Here is a 23932-nt window from a genome sequence, read left to right on the forward strand (position 1 = left end):
GGCCGGGAAGGCACAAGCGAGCGGTGGTGCCCGTGCCTCTGCCACCCTCTGGCGGAGGGAGAGAGGCGGTGAAGCAGGGTGCGGGGCGGGCCGGAGCCTGGGGCCGGGGGTGAGCCCGGTCGCCTCGCCTTCACGCCGCTGCGCCCGGCGGCGTACCGCCCGTCGGCACGCTCGGAGGCCTTGGGGCGAACCGGCGCTGTCTAGGGAAAGCGGGAAGCGCCGCCGGCACCGGGACTTGCCAGGCGGCAAGCCCTGCGTGGGGGGCCGGCTCAGACCGGGGGCCTGCGCGGCGGGGCGAAGCGGGGCCGCCCCTCCAGTCTCCGCCTCAGCCCCGTGCGGAGCGGCGCGGAGGGGGCGGTGGCAGCTCTGTGACTCATGCCTGCGTCGAAGTAGCTCAGTCGGCGATTCACGCTTTTAAAAAAGCAAATCCGAGTACTTCTGGAAAAAAAAAAAAGGTCAGCTCGCATTAAATTCCGCCGCGCGATTGGTATTCCGACGTCGTTTCTGGCGGAGTTTATAAGCGGCGAGTCGCTCCCGGTTGAAGTCGCGCTGCTGCCTGGGCTCCGGTAGCACGGCGATCCGCTCGCCCCTCGGTAAGTCTCCGCTCATCCGCGTCCTATTTCCAAAGCTTTGAGAACAGCTTTCAGGATCCAGAGCTTTTGTTTCTCCTAAATTTGGTTTTGATCGCTGTCGTAGCTGCACACGGATAACGGGTATTTCGAGACAGCCAGCGCCTTAGACATCGCGTTAACCTGTTACTTCGCTTCCAGGCATTGTCTGGAGAATCGCTTCTCCTTTATGACCGTTTTCTTTTTCATCTTAAAAAAGCGAAATACCCGTTTACCATTGAAATTATCGATGCGTTGCGTTTACACGGAGATGTAAATCCGCCCAACAATGGCAACGAACCGTTAGCTACCGACGTGAAACCAGCAGCTAACAAAGAAAGCGCTCGTTCGTTACCGCGACCTTCATTTTCTTTACAAGGGGAATAAAATAAATCGCAGGTAGCTACGGCGACAAAAGGACGAGCGGGACACTGACCCGGCCGTTCTCTGCCGACACCCGAGTGCCAGCGGGTGGAGGAAGGAGCACATCTGGTGGGATCGGGGCCGGTCTGCTTCCCCCGGCCGCCTCGTACCATCAGCACCGGCAGCTTGCATGGCAAACGGGCCGTGCCGGAGCGTGCCTTGCCCCTGATTTGCTGAAACGTGTGTGCAAACACATACGTGCATGACGCGTGTCGTTGGGCTTAGGCAAAAAAGCACCTTTGTTGTGGCGGGGGTTTAGCGGTAGGACGCTCAGCCTGGCGTGTATTTCGGGGATCGGCTGATAAGGCACGGCAATGGGCTGCGGTTGGGATTGTAGGTCATCATCAGGGCCAGTCATTTCGAAGCCCGCTCCCCACATTGGTTTCCATTTGACGCGAGTCACCTCATCGCCTTGCTCAGTGGCCACCGATATAATTGCGATAGACTTCACGGTCCGCTAAACCCGTCATTCCGGCGCAGGGGTAGCGCCTCGGCATCCAGCGAGGGGACGCGGCTGCTCTTCAGCCTCTCGAGGCATCTTCCCTGCGTGACCCTCAGCGCGTCGGCCCCGGAACGGCCGCCTCCGCGCCCAGCAGCCCCACTCGGCCCGGGAGCCCGACCTGTCCTGGGACCCGCGCTGCTCACCGGGGGCCGCCGCCTCCCACCCGCCGGCATCCACGCCCCCCCGCGCGGTCCTCCAGAAGAGCGGGCTACTAAACGCGCCTTCTATCCCTTCCTTCCTTCCTTCCAGTAAATTCCTCGCTGCCCACTCGCCCTCGGAGGAATATCGAAGGAAAGCCGAACTCCGGGCACTGGGGCTGTTCTGAAAGGATGGCTTCCTCCGCTCCCTCGTCCTCCAACGACGCTCCGGACCCCGCCCCAACCAATTTACGACCTACAAGTAGGTTTTATTATTTTCCTCGTTTAAAGCGTTTCGGAGGCTCTCTCCGCTCAGGCTCGGGAAGCCCCGTTTCCAAACGAAACGATCGATCAGTGCCGCCCGTTCCGCGCCGCCAGACAAGGTGCGCGAAGTGCTCACACAAAGGAACCGCCTCCCGGAGACAGCGGGGTCCGTGAGGCGGTGAGAGCCCCCACGCAGCCCTTCTTTCACCGCGGGCTGCCGAAAAAATGGGGATGTCGTCGGGGCGGGGGGAAAACGAATCCGTAGAGGGGCGAAGTTACAGCGGTGGCTCAAAGCGAGTTCTTCCCCCTCGCACATTTTATAAATGCTAATGCTAGCGCTTCCTTTCAACCCGCGCTGAAGCCTATAATCAAGCGAAATTGGGATGCTAATTGCAGCTTTTCAAAGCCTTGTATTCCTAATTGCTCTGAATTCGCTTTTAGTTACTGAGGTGCGAGTGGGAAGGGGAGGCTGCTGCAGGTGGATGTGGGATCAGCTGACGGCCCTGCCGGTTGCCAAAATACTCAAAAGAACGGCTCAGTGCTATAAAGAGCCACAGACAAAGAGCGGGCGGCAGGAAGAAACGAAAGGTTGAGAGGCACAGCGGAGAGGGCACCGCTTTTACCCTGGAAAGGCTGTCGGGGCGATGAGCCATGGCTGTCATTGTCCCACGGTCGGGGGGAGGGGGCGAGCGCCGAGGCTGCCTCCACCGGGGTGAAGGGCTGCACGGAGGGGCAGCGCAAGAACCGCACCGCCCGACCCCGTCGGGAAGGTTCCTCTGCCGGGCCCGACAGCGCTCCCCGCTGCTCACTGAGCCCGGATCCGGCCCGTTCTCTTCCCTCCCGCTCGGGTCCGCCATCTCTGCGGCCGTCCCACCGCCCGTGGAGGTGGTGCGGGATCGGGCGTGGAGCGGCGGGTCCGTACTCCTCTACCTCGTCCCAGCGACAGTCTCACGGCTCCGCCGCCGGCGTGGAAGGAAAGGTCTCCGCGGCTCGACTGTGTATGGGCCGAAGCGGGCTCTCCTTCCACCTCAGCCCGGGCCCGTGGTGGGAGCCCCGCCGCCCTTCTCTCTCTGTCTCGGCGGGACACGGCCGGGGCGCCGGGGAAGAATTCGTTCCCGTCGGGCCGGCCGGGCTGAACCAGGCAGGAGCCGGCCTCGCCGCTCGGTGGCGTTTCCTGGGGCGCTTAGGGTCGTGCAGCCCGGCTGAACCGCCGCGGGCAATGGGCGTCGGGTAGGGCCGGGACGGGGCGTCCCCGGTACGGCTGCCGGCGGCCCGACAGCGCGGCCCCGGCCCAGCCAGCCACGTCCCTTCATCGAGACGAATACTATTATTCACCCAATTAATTCCTGAACTCGTCTGTGACCCTATTTCACGCCACTTTATTTCAAGCTGCCACTTCCCTGGAGCCCCGCCAGTGCATGATGGGATGCTCCGGCCCCAGGTGCCGTTCTTTCTCTTCCCGGCTCTGTCGCCGCGGGGAGGAGGAGTCCCGGCTGCCCGCCGAAACGGCGGGTCGGGGAGGGAACGAGATGGGGAAGCGCAGGGCGCGGCCGCGGTCCCACTGGGATCCCGCCGCACCAGGCAACGCCTCTGCCCTCTCTTGCAGCCTACGACTCGTGGTGCGGCGTTGCGCACGGATGCACCAGGAAGATCGGCCTGAAGATATGCGGTAAGTCCTCCCGCGGGACGCTCCACCCCGAGCTGCGGCACGCCCCTCCGACCGCGCTCCGTCGGGGCGCGAACCCCTCCGCCCCAGCACCGGGCGCACCGGCCTCGGGCTCCCCCTGGCGGGCTCTCGGCAGCTCAGCGCCGCGCCCCGGGTGCGCTCCCAGGTGCCCAGGCGCGGGTGGGACGGCCGCTGCCCCTCCGCCCCTCCTGCGGGGAGCGGGGCTCAGCGGGGGGCGAGCGGGGGCTTGGCCGCCTCTCCGTCTGAAATTGTTCAGCCTTATCGGAGTAGAAAATACGGATCTCCTGGGGAAGAAAGATTAACGAGAGCCTTATTAAAGAGCAATCCGTCAGCGTGCTGCGCTGGTAAGATAGCGCTGGCAGCCAGTCAGCGCGCAGGCACATGGAACGCAGAAAGGGAAACAAATGCACAATCAGATCGCGATGTTAGAGCAGGAGATTCATTTGCAGATAACGAGCTGTCGTCCTGCTCCGGATTTCTCAGCGGCGCTTTCGCTTTCGGAGACAAACAGGCTGATCTTCATTTATGATGGCAAGAATCGTTCTGCTGTGCCCTGCGAATATGGACGGGATTTCCCATTCCCCTACTGCCTCTCTGCTGGTTGGCAGGGGAGAGAAATGGACGTTCTGTCCAAGCAATGACATACTTGAGCCCCTTGCCCTCCCCTCCCGAGCCGAAGCTCACTCGCTACACGTTTCGTTACGTGGAAGTTTGGACTGAAAAAGGACGAGGGTGCAAGTGCGTGACCTGGGACGTATTAGTGATCCCATCGACACCCGCAGGCACATTACCGACAGCCGCTTGGCTCTATAAATAGCCCCGGGCCGGGTGTAATGGAGCGTTCCCCTTAGCTGCTGCGGCGATGGGCTTCTCATCATCGTTTTAATTTAGCCTGGCGAGCAGCACTGATGCAGTAACGCCCTGCTGGGCCCGCTGCGCGCCGCCGGAGCGGGGTTATGGGGGGACAGCACAGCTCCCTTTGTGTGGGTGCAGGTTCAGACACACTGGAAATGACGAGCCCCAGCACCGCTTGGGGTCGGAGAACGGCAGGAGCGCGTAGTGCTGGCTTTCTGAAGGGAAATCAAAGCCAGCACGGATGCTGTGGGGTTTGTTCTGTTTTTTGGGTTGTTTGTTTGTTTCCCTTTTCTGGCTTTTTTTCCTTCTGTTTGGCGAGACAAATATCCCATGCCCATGGGGTTGGGAATAGGGAGGTTCGGTCGCAACTACTCTTTGTGCTCTGCTGAGCCTTCAGCCCGGGATGTGCCAGCTCCGCGGAGCGGACGGGAATGCTGCCTTCGGGAAATACACGGAGCACAGCGCTAAGGTTGCCAACCCCTAATCACACGTGCGAAACAAGGCAACGTCAAACTGTTACAGCCACTATCTCCTCGTCCGTGCCTTTCGCAAGACGCTGTTCCGACACTAAATGCCGAGCCGTCACCGAGCTGTGGCAGAGCAGCGCCTCGGGTTCGTTCCTTTTTGTGTCACGCAGAAATCGATTCGCTTTGAGAATGCGAACTTGAAATAGAGCTCAGCTCACAGGGAGCGCGGGTTCTGAACAAAGGGTGGCTTGTGTATTGGTGCCTGACATTACCGGTAATTACATACCCGAGATTTATGTGCCGTTTCCCCTCTAACAACGGACCGGCGTCAGGATGAGCCCCTTACCTGCCTGATAGCCACCGTCTGAAGAGAGCTACTATAAAACAACAATAATAATAATAATAGCATTTTAAAGAGGTTTCAGAGACTGTCACTGCGTATGAAGTGCAGACAGCTTTCTCTCTGCGTCCGGAGCCGCGTGCACAGCTCCTGCAATTAGCAGCGCTGCCGGGGCCGATTCTGGAACCATTTCCTTGGGATCGGTGGAAATACCCGGCGTAAGAAAACCGCTCAGGTGCGTCGGCAGCTGCTCGGTACCGGCTGATGGCCGCGAGCAGCGCATGCCGGGAGCTCGGCTCGTGCCCGGAGCACTCGGGATTCACGCTGCCTGTGGAGAGCCGGGACGCGGAGTCGCGGCCGCAGCTGAGTGGGGAGCCGCGGGGCCGTCCCTGCCGAGCCCCGATTGTGGGGTCACGCAGATCTGCGGTCGCTCCGGGCCCGAGGAGCTCCATCGCAGCCCTCCCTCTGCTTGCACATGTTCGGCCTCTTCATGCACGTCGACGGGAACGCCTGACAGAGGGGCACGGTGCACCCCTGCTGGGAAGCACTGCGCTCCTCGTCCCTACCGGAAAGGCGGCCCTGGCAGCAGGCCGTGCTTTGCTTCTCTCTGAATCTCTGTGTGGTTTTCTTTCCACGCGGGACACGGACGCGGCCCTGTCGGGCGTGGAAGGAGCCACGAGCCAAGGCTGCCGCACTTCCCTGCGGCCCGGTCAGCACCAGCAGTGTGAACGTCCTCGGCCAGAGCCTTCAGCAACATCCCGAGCCCGGCCCAGCGGCACTCGCCTCGCGCGGAGCCGGGAAGAAGAACGGATGGGAAACTACAGCGAAGCGAGGCCACGGCTCTGAGGAAAGATGGGCGCTCCGGAATTCAGGCTAAACTGCACCAGCTTCAGCGTTAGCCGTCCGCCTAACGAGTGGGAGCCCTTGACTGACTGCAAGGACAGTTAGCGGTGGTACCAACGCAGCTACGTACAAACAGAGCCCGTCGGTCCCGAGCTGTGACCCGAGGAGGCCGGGACACGCGGCCGGGAGCGGAGAGCGCCGGGGAGAAGCGGCGTCGGGGGCGAAGTTCCAGCGCTGGCTTTCCTCGCCCCAAAGTGTTCCTTTCTGCCGATCAGTCCCGAGCACGGAGGAACTCGGGCTCAGCTGTTCCTCAATCAAAACAAAACCGCAGAGAACGCGATGGCCGCCCCGAGCCCTGGCTCTGCTGCCGCCTGCTCCAGGCACCCCGCACCGCCGGGAAGTCGGAATCCACTGCCTTCGTTGGCGAAGGAAAGGGCAGCGCCACGGGTGTTCTATCAGGCGTCATCTAATTCAGTGGGACAAACCCTGAAAAGCGGCTGTTGGCCGTACCCTGGTATCGCAGGGAGCCGAGGCCCTAAGCGCTGGTGGGAGCGGAGCCCCTAGGGAGGACGAGGGCAGTGGCAGAACCTTTGGGGCTCGTTCTGCCGCGGGCACCTTTCCCTCTGTGAGCGGGGAGGTGGGCGCGGTGGGTGCTGCCGCTGCCCTTAGGGCACCGAGGAGGACGCTGCAGAACGGCCGCCCGCTCCCGTGCCTTTTGTGCGTGTGAGCACCACGAGAAGCAAAGTGGCCCTGATTTTCATCATACATCATTGCCCCTGTCTGTTAGGTCCATAAACTTCGCCTGCAGGCTGAAATAGCATTGACTCATCCTGAACTCTCTTCCAGTGGCTGATTACTGAAGTGGAATCTGTCTGATCGACTTAATAAGAATGTACCACTGCACTAAGTGACAAAAATTTGTTTTTTGCATGGCTGGGTTTTTGCAGTTGATGGCATTTTGAGCTCTCCTCCTGGAGGCAAATAAGCCCCATAAATACTCTTATTCCTGACCTCATTAGTCAGATCCAAAGCAAACGCTGCTTTGAACTGTTATCTAGAGAGCTGCTGTAGGTATTTCGAAACATGTTGGGAAGCGAGAAAACCCTGACCTGTGCACCTTGCAATAACGATGTAGGGTTCCTGCAAAGGACCAACAGCCTGGAAGACAAAAGCCGGATCGTGGGTTCCCTGAAGGAGCGGCAGTCCTCCAAGAATCTGTTGGCGTGCGAGAACAGCGAGCGGGAAGCCCGGTTCCGCCGCACCGAGACGGACTTCTCCAACCTGTATGCCCGAGGTAAGCGCTCCTGCAGCTCCGTGCACCCTTGCCAGCCTCAGCCCGGGCTGCTGCTCACTGGGCAGCTTTGGAGGAAGCCGTGCGTGTGTGTTCGCTGAGAGCCGCGCTGGCGGTGCTTAAAAGTTTTTTGAAATGCAATTTGCTGTACTTTGGGCTGATCGTCTTCAGTTCAGCTCCAGCTGTTCCTCCGGGGTCACTCCAGAGGCAGCTCGCAGCTTCGTATTTAATTAATTTCCCCTTCAGTAGATCAGCAATAAACGGCCTGTGGCTGCTAGTATAGGACCGGAGATGGGGAGGGTGGGGAAGAGGTTGTTGTTGTTGGGGTTTGGGTGCTTCTGGGAGACGAGCAGCCAGTAGCGGTGCACTGCCGCTCGTTCCCGTGGACCCTTCCCCAGCGGGCGATCGGCCCCAGCAGCCTCAGGTAGTCAAGGCTCCACCGTGCCTCCGTCCCCTCCGGCAGCGCTGAGCCGGGGCCGCGGCTCCCAGGAGCCGAGATGGCTGTGGGCGGCCGGGGGCTGTTCACTTCCTCCTCTCGCTCCCTAAGCGGGAGCTGACGGCTGCTTTGCCCGCAGATTTGCTGCCCGCTAAGAATGGCGAGGAGCAGACTATGCAGTTCCTGCTGGAGGTCGTGGACATACTCCTCAACTACGTGAGGAAGACGTTTGACAGATCCACCAAAGTGCTGGACTTCCACCACCCGCACCAGCTGCTGGAGGGCATGGAGGGCTTCAACCTGGAGCTATCGGACAACCCCGAGTCCCTGGAGCAGATTCTGGTGGACTGCCGGGACACGCTCAAGTACGGGGTGCGGACAGGTGGGTTCCCGCACAGTACCGGGTCCGGTCACGCACACGGCCGGGCGCTCTGAGGCTGCTCTCTGTCCCGCGGCACGCTCCAGTCGGGCCGTCCCGGACAATAGAAGTGGCCCTGCCGGGCCCGTGCTGTCCCACTGTCCCCGGTGCAGCGCCCGGCGCTGTTAGCAGAGCCCAGAAACACGTTTTTAGGACGTAATCTCCTTCACTTGATGAAATGCGAGCTGTCTATACCTCCGGGGAGCAATATCATTAGGTAAATGAGAGCATAAATGACACTGAATTTGCAGTTTTTCTTCTTTATGTTCATCAGACGTTTAGTGCAAAAGAGAATGAAATCCCAGGAATCATCAGTACGGGAACCCCGCGGAGTTCAGCCCGTTCCCGGAGCCGCCCATCCATCCAGGTCCTGACGCGGTGCCCGTGCGCTGGCACTGCGCTGAGCGCGGAGCCCCGCTGCCGTCCCGTCAGCTCCACGCTGGCACGGCGGTGCCGTTCCCCCGGCACAGCTCCCTCGGATGGCGGTGGGAGGTGGCGGGGTGGCTCCTGGCATAGCGCCCCGTATCGCGCGTCGCGGCGATGGCGAGCTGTGCCGGTGAGCGCTGAGGGGCTCTCGTGATAGAAACGTCCGTTAACGTGATGCTAACGCTCTTAGATTTATGCGGTTGTTTAGGAAGCGCCGCCGGCGGTGTCGCGAGTGTTGCGATTTGTGGCAGACGGGATAAACTCGGGGCTGCGGAGCTGACGGAGCCGCTCCAAGCTGCTCTCGTTCCCTTGCAGGTCACCCGCGCTTCTTCAATCAGCTGTCCACGGGCCTGGACATGATCGGCCTGGCGGGGGAGTGGCTGACATCCACCGCTAACACCAACATGTAAGCTGCCGCGTTAGGGTTGTGCTTAGCTGGCTGTCGCCTGTCGCGACAGACGTGCGCTTCAGTGCCATTTGCTGTGTCTCCCCTGACTGTAATACAGAGCAAATAGTCATATAGACTGTAACCGTTTCACAGTCCCGATAAACCCAAATATCCCAGTGCACACCATAAATGAAATATGCCAATTCTAATATAAAAATAATAACCTGATCCTTATTGAACAAGATGAAATAATTCTCATCTCTCACATCACTCTTGTAGATCTTCTCCAGATATATTTTTTAATTGTTTGTCTTTAAATTGGGTAATCCCACATTAGTACCAGTGGAACACAAACTATGTAAAACAATTGCTTGTCCTCCTGTTGGCTTCTGATGTATAAGAGTTGGGCCATCACCTGTCCCTGTGCTGCTTCTGGGTGGCCTCGAAAGGGTTAAAACGTATCACTGGAAGTTAATGTGGTGATAGGGAAGGAATTGCCCAGACTAAGGTTTGTAAAAGCAGTACATGAATAAATAAAGCACTAAAAAGTAAATTACATCTAAAATCTGCCAGTGGGAAATCTACCTAGTTTTTCTTTACCTCGATATTATTGAAAGCTTAATTAATGAAATTAATGAAAATTAATCAATTTAATGAAAGTAAGTGCAAGTTATTGTGCTGAATTTTTGCAGTGAAGAGCATAACCCACGAAGAAAACTTCCTGGTAGTTTTTGTGCATTGATTTCTATATATTCCAAAATGTGCCTTCCCCTTTAACCCTTTGTTGAGGGTGTTTTAACTGTAAAGCTGCCTCTAGTCTGGGTACCTTGCTGCTTATTGGCAGAATGCAAGAAATGTAGCTGCAGATCTGAACATGAGCTTTTTTCCTCATTTCCCCATTAGCACTAAGGAAAAGAGTATCAGGTGCTCCAGTCAAAGCCAACCTGCCCTTTACAGTTATCATCTTTTCAACTAGTGTTATTGTGAAATATATAATGTATTATAAAATACTCAGATGTAAAAGCTGTTTGGGAAAGCAAAACAAACAGCACCAGTGTACGTTTTAATAGTAAAGCAATTCTCAGCGCCACGAGTAAAAGCTAAAATGTTTCTGATTCCATTTTTGAAATTGTTTAAATGTTGTCTCTCTGTGTCAAAAACAAGCTTCAGAGCATCATTTTGCAGGCCTTATTCTCTTCGACTGACTGAGTTATCCCAGCTTAGCTCTTCTTTTGTAATAAATGAAATTGCACGAATATGATAAGGGATATCAGAATTCAGCTCTGTGGCAGGCTGTGATAACCTTAGGAAATGTTGCCATCATTATTAAGAACGTCACATTTATTCAGTTCTGAAAAGCAACTGTTTAATGAGGTTGCTTTTGTCTTTCTTATTTTGGTTTTAAGAGTAAGTAGTTGAATAGCTAGCTCTGTAAAGTTAACTTCTGATCCATTTACTTGAACATATCCTGCAAATAATTTTCTGTGAGTATCTTCATCTATTTATTTGCATGAGGTTTACCAAATGGAAAATGGTATATTGCTTTTTTTTTTTTTCAGCCAACCAAGGTCAACATGATGTGCCTTAGAGTAATGCAGTAATTGCAAGTATGGTTGAAGCAAGGTGTTTGTAAAATATGAGTTCAGAGTGCTGACAAGGTTATTAACAGTGGCTGGAGCGGCTCTTTGAGCAGCGTTCCAGCGCAGAAGAACAGGTTCTGACCTTTATCTAGGAGTGGCTTTCACCTTTCAATTGCACAACCATGTAATGCAACAGTAATGCTTGGTTGCAGTAGGGAATGTCTTCCATTTGCCATTTTTCTTTTCCACCTTTTCCACCTGCAAAGAGTACTTAAAATACTAGTGTTCAGTTAGAGGAATAGATTTTTTTTTTTTTCCCAAGAGAATTTTGAGTAACAGAAACATCTGCATTCTCTTAAGAAATATTATATTGTCATTATATTGTCATTGTTCCTTAAATGTCACTGTGAAGACAATAGATTAAATTAAATGTACTAAGTTCCCCACATCGACTTGGAAATAACATACCAATGTGCTATTTGTAGCTCAACCACCGAGCATAGGGCTTTGCTGGAATCCTCAGATGCTGCAGTTATTCAGTCAGCTCTGGGCATCTCTCACTTGGGGGCTGGAGAGCAATAGTATGATCTGGAAGTTCCCTTTATGCCTCTGGTAGCTAAGATGAGAGAATTATATTGATAGTATTATGCATCATTGCTTATGAAAAAGTAACATATAAGAATGATATACAATGCTTTATATTTGTCACGATAAAAATGCACCTGCCCCTAGGTGAGCAAAGAATTAAGTCAGCATGGCCACTCCTAACATAAACCCATTCGTTTCTTTTGTTAGTGAAGACCTAGGGCTTGTGACTATTGTTGATTTGTAGAAACATCTGTAACTGCATACCAAAATTGAAATCAATATGTTTAATCAGGAGATGGGGTGTGAAACACATTTTCTGAGTTTTACAGAAATTTTCAAAATCATTCAAGTTTAAGACAGGCAACGATTTGTGCTTACCTTGAGCAAGACATGACTTTTGAAACGGCAGCCGTCCTCTAACATAACTACGCTGCCCTATTACTTACAGCCATCTGCTGTGGTTTTTTAATTTCTTTGTCAGACTTCAGGGACTCAGAAAATAATTGCACAACAAAATCAATAGACGCTATTTTACTTGGGTTTTTGGTACATTTTCAATTTCCCATGTGATGTCTTAGTATTTTATAAACAAAGATCTCGCTTAATATTGTGCACTTGTATAAACGCCGAAGTCTTTCAGGAGGCACATAGGGGTGAACGTGCCAGGTTTCCAGATAAAATTCAAAATGCATTTAAACTGATGGAGAAAATCACTTTGACTTCAGTTTGTCTTGTATATAGGCTACACAGCACACTGCTGAGCTCCTGTGGCTTCAGAAGGCATTCTGCCTAAATAGAGGTTGGAATTTGGAATGTGCCTCAGCAAAGGGTTTTCTGTGAAAAAACACAGAACAAAATGAACTGCGGTATTTTTTATACTGAGAAGGTTGCAGACATCAACTGGTTTGTTAATATTATGTCTCTGTAATCACTGGTAGCACCCAAATTCCAGATTGGTATTCAGCTGTCTGTCTCTGACAGTTCTGATCATGATAAAATCAAAAGAAATCATATTTTTTGCTTCTCAAAGTAGCAGTGACAGCTGTCAGCAAAGATATGAACTTTACTATTTTAAACTAAACAATGTAGACATAAGTGAAATGCAAGCTTTCAGGAATAGCTTGTGCCCCTAGGGTCTGCCATAATAATACTCGTTGTCATTTCAGTATTAAAGAAACCACATGTAAATTGTGGTGAAATTATTTACATTGAAAACAGAAATGATCATGCAGTTCCAAAGTGTCAGGGTGTCATCCTCCTAAAGATTCTGTTAAAAATCACAGCTGGAATGCTTAGTTTCTTTCTGCTCCTGCGTTCTTTCTCTCCCTCCGCCCCTTATCTATCTATCTATCTATCTATCTATCTATATTTTTATTTCTTTTTTTTCCTTGGCATACCCAACACTTAGTTTATTTACAGCAGTAGCAATTTATCCATGTAGCTTCCTCCCCAGAAGTGGTTGTATGGCTGTCACTTTCCATCCGCAGTTCTGTGGGTGACATCATGGCACGCCAGGCTATGCACTGCTTTTTGCCTTCATTAAATGGATACAACCGTTGACTGCTGTCTTGTATTTGTAATTGGTAATTAGAAAATCATCATTTATAATTACTCTTGACAGTTATTGATCACATGGTATTGTAGAAATAAGTTGTCCTTGGAGATCATCAACAGAATAAATCCACGTAATTAATTGTATTTAGACTTTGGAGCTCTAGCTCAATAGTTCTAATTATGACTGTGGTTAGCTCATTGAAGTTCACTGTTTTAATAAAGAATTGTCACTTTGGGAGACAAATGCGTGGCAACATAGCAGTCAGAAGCTCTGTGATGGTGAATATAGGTCTCACGTTGGTTGTAATAGAGTAGTTATTGATATTGCAGGTCTTTATAGACCAGTATTTCACATATTGTTTTTTGAGGATATTTGCTTGCATGAGGTTTGCAATATCAGATCCTTGAATTACAGGAAAGTTTTTAGGAATCTGAAGCAATTGGTTTTTTTTGAATTTGTATTTAATTGTTTGTTTTGTTTTCTTTACCCATACAGGTTTACGTATGAAATTGCCCCTGTTTTTGTCCTCATGGAACAAATAACACTTCGAAAGATGAGAGAGATTATTGGATGGTCGAATAAAGATGGTGATGGAATATTCTCACCTGGTGGGTTTTTCTCTTGTGCTTGGAGGCTTGGCTAAAATTTCAAAAGTTAAAATAACCATAAGCTCTGTCTGAATATCCACTTTCTGTGTGAAATATCAAGCAACATGTCAGAGTTTTACAAATAGGAATTTCCCACCTGAAGTATATGCATTTTTCAAGCATCCCACGAAGAAGAAAAAAGAGATTTTTATTTTTGAGTATTGCTATGTATCATGGCTACATAGAACACTGGTAACATTTTTAAAGCTTGATTACAAATTCTGGAACATGGTTAGGCATTTAAACACTCTTTGTTGTGCCTCATTTCTCGAGCTGCTCACCTCCAGAGCCACGTCCTGCTATTGAGAAAAAGAGGCTACATGTAACTTTCAGAAAACCAGCTGGATTCCCGAAGTTTGGTTCTGAAGAACAGGCCACAGTTGTCTTCCTGTGAGGGTTGTATAAAAGCTATCAGCAATCGGTAGATAAGAATGGGAAAACAGGTGGAAGCCCCAGGTCCTTGTCTGGACATGGGCACCCAACAGTACTCCAGGTTTCTGGGTGAGGGGTGGACCATCCTGTTTCAGAGAATGAAGGACAAATTTCACCTCTCCTCTTGGAACAGCCCGTGTAAAATCCAGGAAAGCACTCTTGCTTGATTTCTAGTCCCATCTGTGAGAAAAATTTTGCCCAGTGTTCTGGTTGATGAAGAAATACTCGTGAAATAAATTCTCCTAAACTTTATAGATGAGATTCTTCTTACTAAATCTTGATGCCTGCATTGTACAGCTAAGATATCTGGACTGGGCTTTTTGTAGAATAAAAGAAAGAGAAAAAAATGTTTTTTTTCTTCAACTCACGTTCCTCAGAAGTATCAAAATATACTAGTTGCATCAGCCTGCAAAGTGCCTCTTTCTTTAAACTCACTATGAAGGTAGCTTAGGATTACTACCTTAGCTGGAGAAACCTACCTTTTAGGCATCTGGTTCTGCATTTACAGATGAGATGGGATAAATCTATACTGTACCTGACTTTAGCCTCGAGAGAATTTGATAACTTCCCATTTTTCTTACTAACAAGAAGCTGTCCTGCAAAAGCAGTGCAACGAAAACTGATAATTTTAGGAAAGTGTTACAAAATAATAGCAATTGAAAGAGATGATAGATTAGGCTATTGGTATATAGCCTATATAACTTTCTAGAGCATCTGTTCTTATGCTACTTAGACAGATGCCATGCTTTTCAGAGATTTGCTTTTCATAGTTCGCTGCCACTTTCCCTGATAATGCCAACGAGGCTTGTGTGTCTTTGGTATAATATTCATTTTTTCTTATCACTATTTTAGTATTCATTTGTTTATTTACTCATAGGAGGAGCCATCTCCAACATGTACAGCATAATGGCCGCACGCTACAAATATTTCCCTGAAGTCAAAACCAAAGGCATGGCTGCAGTCCCTAAACTGGTTCTCTTTACCTCAGAACATGTGAGCTTAACACACTTCTAATTGTCAATTTATTGGTGTACATTTTGTTATTAAATGACCCCTCCATATGCACATGCTTTCCTGCAGAGTCACTACTCAATAAAGAAAGCTGGAGCTGCACTTGGGTTTGGAACAGACAATGTAATTTTGATAAAGTGCAATGAAAGGTAAGTTGGATGCTAATGTTTTGATATATTAAATGTGTTCATCTGTTAAATTTGTTTTAGTATACTTAAGGGCTGGTTCAATACAGTGTGTCAAGTTGCTAATCACCTGTTGAGAAAATGCTATTAAGTTATTTCAACTGTATCTAGTATTTCTGTATACAATCTTCAGTTTTCTTTGTCTTTGTTTTTACAATAATTACAGAGGAAAAATAATACCAGCTGATTTGGAAGCAAAAATTTTGGAAGCAAAACAAAAGGTTTGTATTTTTTGTTTGTTTGTTTGTTTGTTTTTAATAGTGCTTCAATGTTTGGCTTAATAAAATGTGATACCTCTTCCTTGGAAGGCTGACAGGTAGCATTAAACAAATACATTAAAACAATATAAATCTTGTAATAGTATTTTTCAACTGTTTAACTATGTATTTCTGTATTGTTTAGGGAATTATCTTGCAATGATTTCTATTTACTGTTTAAAGAATTTTTGTTTGTTTGTTTATATATTGTCTCACATCTGTATTTTTTGACTTTTAAAAATAACCTTCTCTTTGGAAATACATGAAAAAATGCTAAAATGAGAAATTAAAACTATTTTTGCCAAACTTTGATGTTTGGTCAAACCATCAAAAATTCTGTTGAATGATAATCCTAAAAATTCCCTTAGCTTTCAAGTGTGAGAGTGCAGGGTCAGTAACTGTAGCCAGTAAGCTTGATTTTGAGGCATTTATTGTTATTCCTTGCAAGGAGAAATCTAACCATTTTATATAAAACCACCAAAGTTAATGCTACCAAGATTGTTCTTGATTTCTTAACTTCTTTACACTTGCAAACTCCATAGAGCTGCAGTTCACATTTATTTCATCTAATTCAAAATCGTGATTTTCATTTTTTGTTTTTCCTGAAAGAGGCTGGGTTCTGTAAATAATCCTGTTATTTGCATTGTAGGGATACGTTCCTCTCTTTGTAAATGCAACTGCGGGCACAACAGTTTATGGAGCCTTTGATCCAATACAGGAGATTGCAGATATATGTGAAAAATACAACCTCTGGCTGCATGTAGATGTAAGTAACTGACTGACATGTTATTAGTCAGGCAATGGAGGATTTAGGTTTACATATTTTGTCTTGAAACAAAATATTTATTAGATCCTGAGTAAGTTAAAATATGTTAGGCTTTTCAGAATGACAAATCTTCTCTTTTGTTCCTGTCCCTTCCAGGCTGCTTGGGGAGGTGGACTCTTAATGTCCCGAAAGCATCGCCATAAACTGAATGGAATAGAAAGGTACTACACACTTTGTTAGTAATCCTGTTATTTAACTTAGTGAGGTACATGACATTGCACAAATTCATGAAAAGATGAATTTGCTGGAATAAAGAATTTAAATATTAAATTAACTAGAAGTATGACAAACAATTCTGTAGGAGACAACAGTGAGGTGTATATATGCATCAGTGAAAGCCAAGTTTTCAGGAGATTCAAAGGAAGGCAAGGATATTGCTTGTCAGAAGATGGAGAGGAGAGTGTTCTAGGCATAGTTTTTAAGGATTATAAAAATTGTCTCCAGATTTCTGCTGAAACTGTTCTGTCATAAAATGCTGCTCATCTGAAGAAAAGTCAGAATAGCAATGAAGAACCAGAATCATAAGATCTTCCCCATCACTGCAAGTATCAGCTTCCAGGGAAGTAAAAAGAAGATCTGAAACAAGCTCTCTCCACATTCTCTCTAATAAGCACCAAATTCCTTCCTTGAGACAACTGTGCCAAATGTGGACAATTTCTAAAAGCATAAAATGAGAGCAGTGAATGGAGTTCTTAAATAGACTTTCTCAGTGGTGGGCATCTTGTACTGTAAGAAAGAATGATGTATGGCAGGACTGGTAGGAGAAACATATGGATTCTGGCACAATATAGGATGTTGTAGCAGGAGAACTCTGAATCAGCAGAGCAGTATGCCAAATCCAATTTGCTAGCCACAGGCAACATATCTTAATATGAAATTAATATTGTAAAAACAATTTATTTTACCCACACAAGTTTAATTGGCACACCTACTTAACCTGCTGGTCTATACTGCCTAAGGAGGCTCTAGAAAGAGGGTACACCCTGCAGATGCAGCCTAAGCCACACTATTCTTTTGCCTGAGATATGCTCCTATCCGGCCTAGTGCAGATGGAGGTTGGATTTGTATCTGGAATCTTTATGGAATATGTGGTCTTCAGATTGGAGTGAATGAATTGCCATGTTACCTGAAACAGGAACTGTAGTTGTGCTGGTTCTCTGGGAGCAGGGGGTAGAAGTGGGGGAGAGCTCTTTGAAATTTCAATCAATGATGTTTAAAGAAGTTGTGACAGAAGCGGTTCAGGCTGGGTATCAGGAAAAGGTTCTTCACCAAGAGGAGGTTCAATCACTGGAACAGCCTCCCCAGGGAAATGTGGCACTTAGCTTTCTGGTGTTCAGGAAGCATCTAAACAAAGCCCATAGGTATGTCGTCTTTTTTTTTTTTTGTGAAGTCCTGTGTGGAGTCAGGAGTTGGACTTGATGATCCTTATGGGTCCCTTCCAACTTGGGATATTCTATGGTTCTATGATTGCATGAACACATGTGTAGTCTGTTAAATATCTTTATATGGTTTCCTTCTCTGGAACATGCAGTGAATTGAGAGATATTTGGTAATTCATAGCTTGGGGTGAGGAGGTCAGTGGACATATTATGTTGGTACATTTATTTTAGCATCAACATTAAACTGTCTAGATTGATATATTAAAAATATAGAATGTCTTATCTTGGCAATTAAATTAGATGATCTTGTGCATCCACTTGCGCTTACACATAAGGAGTCTTAACCTTTACACACAGAATGGTAGGATTATAAAGTTTTATAGCCTTTTAACGGTCCATGGGCTTAGCAAGATAGCACAGAAAAGGCCACTTTTGGCTGGAAGAGCAGATAAGCATTCAAAGTGAATTTTCCTTTACTTTTATATTTCCATCAACTGTTCAGCAAATAACTGTACTTTTCCAGTGCTCCAGATTGTTTCCTTAGTTCTTTGTCCCATCACCCAGTCCACACTGTTTTTGTTAGTTTTGTTAGTACTGTTTCTAAAGTGGGATTCTGGGGGGACAAAGTTGTTATTTCAGCTCATCAATGCAGTCTGACACCAATTAGCTGTTATTAATAATAATATGAACTGATCAGGAGTCTGATATTTGAAGTCAACAGGAAAATCTCCTTTACTGGACAGTACAGCTGGGAAAGGAGACACAGACCTGAGACAGTAATAATCTCCATAGTGAAATCAGCTGGTTAAAAACTCTGTATGTTTCCAGCTCAAAGCAGATAACTAAGGCAAACTCCAGCTTGAATTTCTCTTTTTCAGACCTATCTGAATGTGTATGTTATTTATTTATTTTCAGAGCCAATTCAGTCACTTGGAATCCACACAAGATGATGGGAGTATTGTTGCAGTGTTCTGCCATTCTGGTCCGGGAGAAGGTCTGCTTTATATTTAGTAATTAAACAGTTAAAAAAATTGTAACTATCAAATTCTACTTTTCAAAAGAATAGTGCATGATGATTTGGGTTTATACTGTGCTTAGGAAATTGGTATTCTTGTACGTCTGTTTTATTTTGTATTTTTCTTTTGTCAAAGTTGTAAGCAATATGGGTCAGATCTTCAGCTGTTGGATCTTTGCATATTCTAACTACACTAACTACACTACCTACAGCTATGCTCGTATACTTCATCTGAGCACCTACCTCTTTGTTCCATTGGTATACAGAATGTACAGCTGTGATCTTTTTTTTTTTTTATCTTGCACTGTATTTTAAGTTTCTGTGTAACATATAGGAGTTTTCTCCTTCGTGTTTTCTGTGTAGACTCTTATCCATAATTTATAAGTTCCTATTGGTTTGTAGGCCATCATTTTAAAAGCAGTGATTGTGATGCACCTCTTCTCCTTACTTGATAAGCAAAAACCATCCAGGTTTGATCATTAGTGTTTATAATCATTACTAGTTTCAAGTGTCATTAAACTGGACAAAATATGAAGTTGGAGACTTTAATTTTTTTTCTACGTTTCTTATAGCTTTATGCAGCCCTGAGAGGATGCAACTGTAACCTACTATGTAATTTAATGCATCAAATATTTAGGTCTTAAAACCACAGCCTTATCGTATGAAATGAACTAAGTAAGTGCTGGAAATTAAGAATACAAATGCATTTGAGGAAGTTCTAAGGAAAACACCTTAGGTTATGAAATCTTGTCTATGTCTCAGGTTTACAAAACAAGGTCCATATTTCATAATTTGTCCATTTAAAAAGCATTTCTTCTGTATATATTTGATATACAACTTTATATATCATTAATACATACAGACTGACATGCACAAATGCAATATATTTCATGTATGTACGTGTTTTTCATTACAGGGTATACTTCAAGGCTGCAATCAAATGTGTGCAGGATATCTTTTCCAGCAAGACAAACAGTATGATGTATCCTATGACACTGGAGATAAGGCAATACAGTGTGGTCGACATGTGGACATTTTCAAATTCTGGTTGATGTGGAAGGCAAAGGTAAATCATAAAAGCTCAGTGAAAACATCAGAAGTTATTTATTTTATTTATATGTTTAATGCAATGGAAGGCTTTTTTAATACTTGTGTAAACACAACCTGTACACACACAGATACGTGGTCAGAAAAGAACCATTCAGCTAGTAAAACAATGTTAACCATCAATTCATTTGGCTGAAAAAGAGAATTTCCAAGTCACTAGGTCAATGTTGTTCAGGAATACTCCTGCAGTATAGTAATGAATAACAGTGTGCTTCTATTATTTTTAATTTTTCATTCATATGCAGAAGTGTACTTTTAAAAAGTTTTGTTTTTCCTATTTTATTTATTATCAGCACTCATCTTTTTAAAGAGATTATGATCTTTCAGAAGATCAGGTGCTACAAAAGAGCAGGAGGTAGGCAAATGACTTTAAGAAGACAAGCTTTTATTTGCTGGCTTTTTAAAATGCAGAGTTCTTGCAAACTGTTTAAATGAAATAGATTACTTCCCAAATCTTACTATTTCAGTTGGAATTCTCTTCCATCTCTGCAGTCTTTCAGCAAGAACTGAGAAAACAAGACTTAATGTTTGTGTTTTTAGAAACTGAAGAAAAGAGAACTAAAGATACTGCATTAAAAATATCAAAAGTCTTTCCTGTTAACATAATAAATACTCTTAGAAACAGAACAGGACCCAATGGTGATTACAGTTTTTGACCCACTTAGCTGCTTCTGATGCAACTGATTGACTTTACTTCTAAATTGCTAGAAATTAATTCTACTAAATGTTATATGTCTGAAGCCATTTTAGAGTGAAATCTCTCCGAAAAGATGATTGCATCTGAGGAAGAAAAAGTACTCTGTAACTAATACTAACTTTCTTTTTAAAACAGGGTACAGTGGGATTTGAAAATCAGATCAACAAATGCCTGGAACTGGCAGAATATCTCTATACTAAAATAAAAAACAGAGAAGAATTTGAGATGGTTTTTGAAGGAGAGGTAAGTTTACTTTCACTTAACCCATATGTAGGGACCAAATTTATGTATTATGTAATTTATGAATGTAAAGCATGAAGACTACCTTAATGTCATCTATTTATGCTGAGATTCCAGGTGCCACCATGTATTTCACTGCAAATCTGCTGCTTTTGCTATATCTTGTGTTACTAGTGCCATTGTATAAAGTCTCTGATAGAATAACGTAAATATATTGTCTCTTCACTGACTATGAAAAGGAAAATAGAATTGCCCATTTAGGGAGCCTGGAAAGCAGTTTCCTGTAACACTGCATGAAGGTAGAAGGCATTTGCCAGATGGCATTAGGATGCTAAAATGAGACAATGTATAAGGAATCTAATATAGCAGATGCAAAAACTTAGTTCTGCAATTTTTTTTTTTTTTTTTTTTGGCTTCCAGATCTGTGCTAAAGTATATTAGAGTACACGGCCGACCTGTATTACTTTATTGATGTATGTATTTGGTTCTTTTTGCAGCCGGAGCACACAAATGTATGTTTCTGGTATATTCCACCAAGTCTCAGAGGCATGGCAGACTGTGATGAGAGACGAGAAAAGCTGCACAGGGTATGAGGCTTATGATAAATGCAAAAGTATAGTCTGCTATTTCAGGCCAAAGTATTATTTTTATTAAAAATAATATGTCTCTGTGTTTTCAAGGTCCAGATGCTAGGACCAACATTCTCCCAGATCTTGTTATGGCTTTGATATTTATCTCTAGCTGGGGTTGAAGTCACGTTTTCCCTATGAAACAAAAGACAGAACACCATCAGGCTTTGTTTGTCTGTTTGTTTCCTATTCCTTCTGTGGTCCCAAAAGTGTATAAGAGTATTTAAAAAGTAGCTAGGTACAGAAGACATCTCCACCTTGTTTGAACAGGGCAGCATTTCAGAAAGAGAAACTGAAGAGTAATTACTTGAAGGTTCTGGGGCAGATATAAGGCAGGGAATCATGCAAGTCTTTTCTCAGATTTTTATTTTGGTTTTAGGAACTCTTGGTTGGTCACAGGAGATTTTCCAGTGTTTGACTGATTACTCCATTTAAGTGAAAATGAATATGGTTTGGAAGACTTTGGGACAGTATTTTTAAAGAAGTGGTAGAGGGGAATGAAGGTACTGTAGAGGCACCACCAGAGAAGTTCTCTGTTACTTTGGAACTGAGGGAAATAAAAAAAAATTGTAGTAGCATTTTAGACAAATAGAAGTGGAATGAAGTAAATTTGGGAGACAACAGAATTATTTTATAGCTGTAAAATATGAATTGCATTTTTTATGTATGGAAAAGAAGAAGAATGGACAAAGTTGGGAGCTTTCGTGAAAGATTTTTTTGTCTTCATCACACCCCAGAAAGAAAACAGACATTCCTGGGACAACCTAGAGTTAGAGAAATTGCCTAAAATGAGAGGGAAAAAAAAAAGGAGTTAGATAAGATTGGGAATAAGGATGAAATATTTTATTTGACCATTTTAATTGTTAAAGGCCATCATAAAGCATCCTGCAAAACAGTTACGAACCAGAGCTCTGACCTTGGCTGGCAGACAGTAGAGCAGAATGGTCTGGATGGCATAGCTGGGCTCACCTAATACTGCATATTAAGACTATTGGAACAGTATTTCTTATAAATTAAAGTGAGGAAGTGTAACAGAGGTAAATGCACAGTACTGCAAAACTGCTGGAAGTTTTCCATGGCTTATGCTAGCAGAAAATATTCCTTACAACAAAGACCTTGTTGAAAAATTTCTGCTGTTCCTACCTTGTCCCTTGAGCAAGTTGACTTTGAGAATAAATATATTTTCATGAAAACATCCATGGCCCTCATAAAGTTGATTCTGGAGTGAGTTTTCCAAAAACAAAACAACAAAACAGTAACACTCTCTCGTCCCCAACATTTCTTGACATCAGAATTATACATATCTCTTTTATCCAAAGGCTGTAGTAGAACTGTGCACATTCAGTACTTCTCACTCAAATACTCAGAATATAAGAATAACGAAAATTAATCAGCACATACAAACTATATACATTAGATGTATTAAAATATGGCATTCTGAATATACGAGGATGCTGCTAGTCTCTTAATTAAAAAGATTTCTTAGAAGATTAATATTATAATTGTCAATTCTACTTCAAATACTCAATCACTGAAGTTTCCAGCTTTTTCTCTTACAGATCTTATATTGCTTTTTCTAAACTGTCCGTTTCACTCCTTTTTGTTTTCCCTAAATTTAGACAGCTTGTGATATTCAAAGAAGAAACAAAAATTCTCAAAGTCTCTTTTTCTCTTTCTGTCTCTGTCTCTCTGTCTCTCTCTTTGTGTCCCTCCTCCCCTCCCTCTATTTTAAAATCTAAAGGTGGCACCGAAAATCAAAGCCCTGATGATGGAGTCAGGTACTACCATGGTTGGATATCAGCCTCAGGGCGATAAGGTCAACTTCTTCCGAATGGTCATCTCAAACCCAGCAGCAACTAAGTCTGACATAGACTTCCTCATTGAGGAAATAGAGAGATTGGGGCAGGAGCTGTAGTGCAATGGATGAGTTATTCGTTTCTCTAATTCACTGTTTTCCAGTACTGGTTATTTTTTCAACCCAGTTCTGCAGAACATGTTTTAAGGAAATTCTCTTTCTGTAAGTTTCAATCTCCTAAGACGTCCTTAAGCAGCGACAAAAACTTATAGGCTACTGAAATATATGTGTATTGGTAGATCACTTTTCTGAGGGAAAATGTATTATCTTGAAGTTGAAGTACTGTTGACTCTTAGATTGGTCTTGTTTTTTTGTCAGCAGGAAATTAGTAAGTGTGAAAATAGAAAATTAAGAACTCTGCACAGTATATATGTACAGTATAAATATATATCTATAATTATATATATATACATATATATATATATATATAAATATATAAAGAGGTTATGAACTTAGATCTAAGCCACAGCATGTTTTCCACTTTAAGAAAATTAACTTTTCCTTCAACAACTAACGATGTGGATAATGTGCTACAGGTTTTCCTGCCAGGTAAAAATAGACACATAGAAACATTTCTAAAAAGTAGATTCTTAGGAGCTAAAGAAAATGTATAACAGTATTGAATCTTGTTGTTGGTGCTTCCGTCACATACGAAACAGCAATCTCTAACAGCACCTTCGAGTAAAATAGTTGTATTTTCCCTTTAGTGTCACATCGGGGATAATAGTAGCAGAGTCATTGTAACAGGTATATTATTGCTGTATTTTTAGAGGTTAATTTGTGTAGATTGTGTATATTATTGTTAAATGACTTTGTGTAAAAGGATTTAAATGTAATAGTTTTA

At 45.4% G+C, this 23932-nt stretch overlaps 1 protein-coding gene across 2 annotated transcripts; it reads left to right on the forward strand.

The window, feature by feature from the left end:
• The first annotated feature begins 332 nt into the window (after positions 1–332).
• Positions 333–23346, forward strand: GAD1 (glutamate decarboxylase 1). 2 transcript variants are annotated; one of them, XM_090144007.1, is made up of 17 exons: positions 333–593; positions 1783–1932; positions 3541–3603; positions 7262–7420; positions 7993–8235; positions 9013–9103; positions 13304–13416; positions 14765–14880; positions 14968–15047; positions 15250–15304; positions 15990–16106; positions 16263–16327; positions 18461–18539; positions 19477–19626; positions 20500–20607; positions 21102–21191; positions 22975–23335. In XM_090144007.1, exons 2-17 carry the CDS (start codon positions 1863–1865, stop codon positions 23146–23148), a joined length of 1773 nt encoding a protein of 590 aa, XP_090000133.1. In that variant the 5' UTR covers positions 333–593; positions 1783–1862; the 3' UTR covers positions 23149–23335. The 2 variants fall into 2 exon arrangements, with proteins under 2 accessions (XP_090000133.1, XP_031455351.1); XM_031599491.2 differs by lacking the exon at positions 333–593 and having other exon boundaries at positions 1831–1932; positions 22975–23346.
• The last annotated feature ends 586 nt before the right edge of the window (positions 23347–23932 follow it).

This window comes from Phasianus colchicus, chromosome 7 (assembly GCF_987193195.1).
Source record: "Phasianus colchicus chromosome 7, bPhaCol1.hap1.1, whole genome shotgun sequence".
In the NCBI taxonomy this organism is placed as follows: Eukaryota; Metazoa; Chordata; class Aves; order Galliformes; family Phasianidae; genus Phasianus; species Phasianus colchicus.